Below are 5,000 nucleotides of genomic sequence, written 5' to 3'. Positions count from 1 at the left end.
ATCATTGGTTGAACGAGGAGAAAGAACCGTGCTGCACGTGCGGCACGCATTTTAGCATTTATTTTTGCGTTACTCTGCAAAACAACAACTTGAAATCACCAAAAAAAATTTAAGGATTTGACGACAACCTAAGCATACAACAGTGAATCGTCTATTTTTTACTTTTGTTTGCAACCTGTCCTTACGCATCCAGTAATAGGCCATTTTCGATATATTAAATATTCAGCTTGAAAGTGAGGCAGTGAGGACAAAGACAATAGAAACACGTGGGAATTAATGTGAAAACTATTTACATGTCATCCACTTTCCTTTGTCTTTGTCCTCACTGACTCGCTATCAAGCTGAATTTTAATATATCGAAAAAGGCCTATTGGATAATTCGCGCACATTAGGCAGTTTAAGCAAAGACGACGGCTATAAGGCCCTGACGACGCCACAAAACAAGCAGTAATCTTGCCGAATGTGCAAAACAAAAGACTGAACAACGTGAAATCACCAAATTTTAGGTTTTCACGACAACGGGAGTGTACAACAATGAACCATTCACTGACTACCTTAACTTAAAACCCGTTCACATCCATCCATCTGCGGGATAGTTCACCTGTATTGTACAAGATGTACAAGACGGAATAATCGCGAAATACCTGCGATAGCGTTTAGTTATATTTTAGAGTGACGTATTCGTTGACATTTAAGCTCCCTATTGTACAACGTTAACGAGAGAGAATAAACGCGAAATACTAATGAAGAGTCGAGTTGTTTTTTTATCAGTGTCACATTTTTCTTATGAACTCCTCGGCTTATGATGGAGCTTGGAAAAGAACGACCACAACAGCTCAGGAGAAGGTCATCTGAAAATCATTTCGCGTTTATTTCAAGTCGTTAAGCAAGGAAAAGCGAATAAGAGGCTATTAGGACGTCAATCCAAAATCCTCCTTAGCATTGGACGTAGCACTTGACATCATTTATTACAAGACGTTCCGCTTCGAAAATGTGCAGAAATTGTCCTGAATGTCGGCTGGTACAAAACACAGATCACAGGTCATTGTTTTACCAATCCCAAACATTCATTAAAGCTAACTTTAGCCCTAACAAGACCTAAACAAGAGTTTTTATGCCTAATGTTAGCATTGGTAACATTGTTTTGTACCTGCCTCCTGGATGTCTACCGAAATGAGCGTGGTAGAAGCTTTCAGGGCGCTGACAGGTGTAAAAATACATCGTCACATCCTTCACAAAACTTTAAACCCGACCATTTCTCATTGCTGTTTTGAAGGGATTGATAAACAAGTGCGGAGCCAAATGGAAAACTCACGTGCTCGTCGCTCGTCGTTGATCGAGAATTGCTCGAGAGTTGCTCGTCGTTGATCGAGAACGGCTCCCTGACTGACGCAAGAACTCAGCCAAACGAAATGCAGTTATAGTCAAAATGCTAGTTTCGGTTTGTAACGAACCCCGAACTTCAAAAGATAGAGATTCTTTTAAAACACAAGCAAACAACATTTGCTTCAACATGCTTTCGATTTCGTTGAACGATGTTAAACGATGTTGACTGCTGAGGTGGGCAACTTTGTTTAAACATGCTTCAACACGGTTGAAAGAGGGCCGGGGGAAACGGTCAGTTACAACATCGCTGTTCAACAAAATCGAACGTATATTGAACCCGTTTGCAGGCGTTAACGACCACACGATTTCTCAAAGTTGAAGGACCAATCGTTTAAAGTCGATTAGAAAGCTCTTTGTTAAACAAATTTCCTCTTTTAAGTGACAAATAAACCCGCAGCCACTTCAAAACTTTTAGTTTCAATGAACCTGCAAACAAAACTTTTCTCAAGCGTATTAATCGTGACCGATTTTATTCGATTGACATGCGATTGAGGTTACTTATTCTTTCAGAACATTTACCAATTTTCTGCTCATATTCTCACCGGTTAGCTTTGGATAAAGGATGATTTTTGGTTATAACAAACGTACTACGCGTAAAACTTCGGCACTTCCACAACGTAACGATTCGACAGCTTATTAAAGAGGCCTAGAATTTGCAGACATTACCTGTACATCGCCTGGAAAAAAGACAACGTGTTGTTGTCCTTCGGAGCCACAAAATACGACGTCGTTTTTTCTTCCATCGAAGCCAACGACAGCAGGCAAGGGAACTGCAGGAGAAATCGAAGATTTAGCCATAAAACTGATAGCGGCAAGTCACTAAAATTACAAACGTGCGAAAGATGTGTGATTTGAAAGTAACAAGGGTAAACAAAGGTTCAAGGATGGCGATGGATTATTGTTAAACCATTACCATAAAAATTGGACAATATCTGCGTAATAATCCATAACCTTTTGTTTTCGGCCGGTAAATTAGCTCAACTTTGACAGCTATTCGTTGAAAAGCAGGCGGTCCATATAACACACGACGGAATTGAAGAATATTGCTTCCGGTTTCAAAGTTAAACACACTTTTTTACGGGCTGTAGGCCTACACTCAACGAAAGCGCCTATGTTTGCCGGATAGTTAAACTTATTTTTAAAACAGCTGCCAAGAAAAGAGGAAATACCGCAAACGCTTTTCTTAAAAGAAGACACTTAAAAAATTGAAAATAAATTTAGAAGGCTCATTAAGCCTTGCCGGGGCCATTAGCAAAGATCTGTAGACAAAACAGCATTGTTTTGAAACACTCAACACTTTGAATGTTTGTTTTCGAATCGCTCAACCTTAATACTCCACGAGTTACCGAGAACAGAATGGGGTGAAATATGTAAGTGCGAACATGGAACAATCTTTAAGTTAATGCAAAAATTGAGCCTAGATTTCTTCAGCCGCCGAGCTATCGAACAGCACACACTATTCCAAAGCCCATATGCAACCTGAGGAGTGGCAGTTAAATCAACAAACGTATTTGACGTATTACCGAAACAAATTAATTACTAACCACTCGTAATATAAGAACAATAGCTCAACTTTGTTTGTGAAAACACTAGTTTAGGTTTCCATGGCGAAAAAAATCTCTTCAATGAACTGATTTCAACTGAGAAGACAAGCTCCACGTTGAAGAATGCTTAGGCCCGTTTTTGTTCTTCAAAAGTATGTTTTATTTAACAATTATTCGCACAGGCGGCCCAGAGTCGGAAGGTAAACAATTATAAGGATTTGTATGGGAATCTCGATAACAGACTGAAAAAGATATTTACCCGCAAAAGTTCTCAATAAAAAAGCCGTACTTTATTGTCATGGTGAATTTCTTGCTTTTTGTGTGGTTTTTTGCTTGATTGAATGTGATTTAAACGACTTCTCAAATTCTCGAGTCGTCACTCTTCCCTAAATAAAGGAGTTTGAAAATTTGAATATTTTTCGCAGTTTCTCAGCAATGGATACTCGCTGGACCTTGAACCTTGGTCAAGGGGAAGTAAATTTATCCGTGTAGCCATCGCCGGAGTTTGAGCGTGACTGATGCCGGAGAAGTGTGAATTTTTTCGGCGAGATCTGAGGTAAGTTAGAAATGAGTTGCCAGCCTTTCCTTTATTTAGGGAAGAGTGACGACTCGAGAATTTGAGAAGTCGCTTAAATCACATTCAATCAGGCAAAAAAACACACAAAAAGCAAGAAATTCACCATGACAATAAAGTACGGCTTTTTTATTGAGAACTTTTGCGGGTAAATATCTTTTTCAGTCTGTTATCGAGATTCCCATACAAATCCTTATAATTGTTTACCTTCCGACTCTGGGCCGCCTGTGTTATTCGCCGAGGGCTCAGTGATTATCCGTGAATATTCACTGAGACGAAGTCGAAGTGAATATTCACCGATAATCAATGAGCCTTCGGCGAATAATTGTTTTAGTATAAATACACAGGTGATTATTTCAAAAAAGAGAGAAAAAAAAAACATTTCAACGCGAAATTATCTTCACTTACAGTGGCAAAACGACTACTGGCTGTCATTTTGTCCGTCGAGGTGATTATCGACTGCTAATCCGAGATAGCGAGCCAATGAGAGCGCGCGATTTTGTTTAATCACCTGTGTATTTATACTAAATTATATTATTACTCGAATCAATCACGTTCAAAGAGTTTCTACTTTTCTTTTCTGTTTAAAGTGTTTGATTAAGAGAAATACGGGAGGCCGTGAGTTCGACTCCGGCCGGACCAATACTCAGGGTCTTAAAATAACTGAGGAGAATGTGCTGCCTTTTTAATTACATCTGCGAATGGTTAGACTGGCAAGTCTTCTCGGATAAGGACTGTAAACCGGAGGTCCCGTCTCATAGCCCTTGTTGGAAATTAAACAGTATGGGATGATAAAGAACCCACTCACTATTCGATAAGAGTAGGGGACGTAGTCCCCGGTGTTGTGGTCTGACCTTATCTGGACGTGGGCATCTATCACTTCCTAAAATTAATTGTAAACCGCGTAACACGCAGTCTGGCTAAACGTCCCCCACAAAGCATTGTCAATTAGTCCTGAAAAGCCCCGAGGGGAGAGACTAACAGCTTCACTTCACTTCACTGAACAAATACGAACCAGTGGTCGACCTCCAAGGGAGTCATCCCCTATAGGTACTCTCTCTAACCAATGTGGGTGGAGTTTTTTTTAACATCCTTCATTGTTTCCAGAAAAAAGATATGAAACAAGGTAAAAAGTTTACTGCTGTTTTATGAGAAGATCTGGAAGTTGTACCATCACAGAGCAGACGTTAAAATCGGGCTGCTGGGGTCGTCTCTCTGATGCACACCCTGTGTTTATAAACAAGTGACGCGACACAGATGTCATTTCAAATTCGTGAACAAGTTTTCTATCTTTTCTGAGACAGTAATTTACTGGAATTGTCCCTTCAGAAACGCGGATAAATGTTAACACAAAGGCAGCCCTTTCTCTTCATTTAAGACCCTGTTTCAATGTACGAAATCGAGAAATGATCCTCGAGGAACGAAAGACAGAAATAATCCTCGCTCTTTAGTATCTGGCAATTTAAGCAATTGTTTTTTATTGACACCTAAAAACT

At 39.7% G+C, this 5,000-nt stretch overlaps 1 protein-coding gene and 1 long non-coding RNA gene across 3 annotated transcripts in view; one reads left to right on the top strand and one right to left on the bottom strand.

The window, feature by feature from the left end:
* LOC138013050 (mitochondrial protein C2orf69 homolog) overlaps positions 1–5,000 on the bottom strand; it is a 29,115-nt gene that overhangs the window by 3,850 nt on the left and 20,265 nt on the right. For both annotated transcript variants that reach the window (XM_068860015.1, XM_068860014.1), the window contains exon 10: positions 2,053–2,156. In XM_068860015.1, coding sequence (XP_068716116.1) covers positions 2,053–2,156 — 104 coding nt within the window. The remainder of the gene's footprint in view (positions 1–2,052; positions 2,157–5,000) is intronic.
* The window catches only part of LOC138013070 (uncharacterized), a 10,020-nt gene continuing 7,188 nt past the window's right edge, over positions 2,169–5,000 (top strand). The window contains exons 1-2 of the long non-coding RNA XR_011125170.1: positions 2,169–3,130; positions 3,356–3,486. This is a non-coding gene — a long non-coding RNA (uncharacterized lncRNA). The remainder of the gene's footprint in view (positions 3,131–3,355; positions 3,487–5,000) is intronic.

This window comes from Montipora foliosa, chromosome 8 (genome assembly GCF_036669935.1).
Source record: "Montipora foliosa isolate CH-2021 chromosome 8, ASM3666993v2, whole genome shotgun sequence".
NCBI classification, from domain to species: domain Eukaryota; kingdom Metazoa; phylum Cnidaria; class Anthozoa; order Scleractinia; family Acroporidae; genus Montipora; species Montipora foliosa.
The sequence above is the reverse complement of the archived record's forward strand: the minus strand, read 5'-3'. Positions and strand labels throughout refer to the sequence as shown.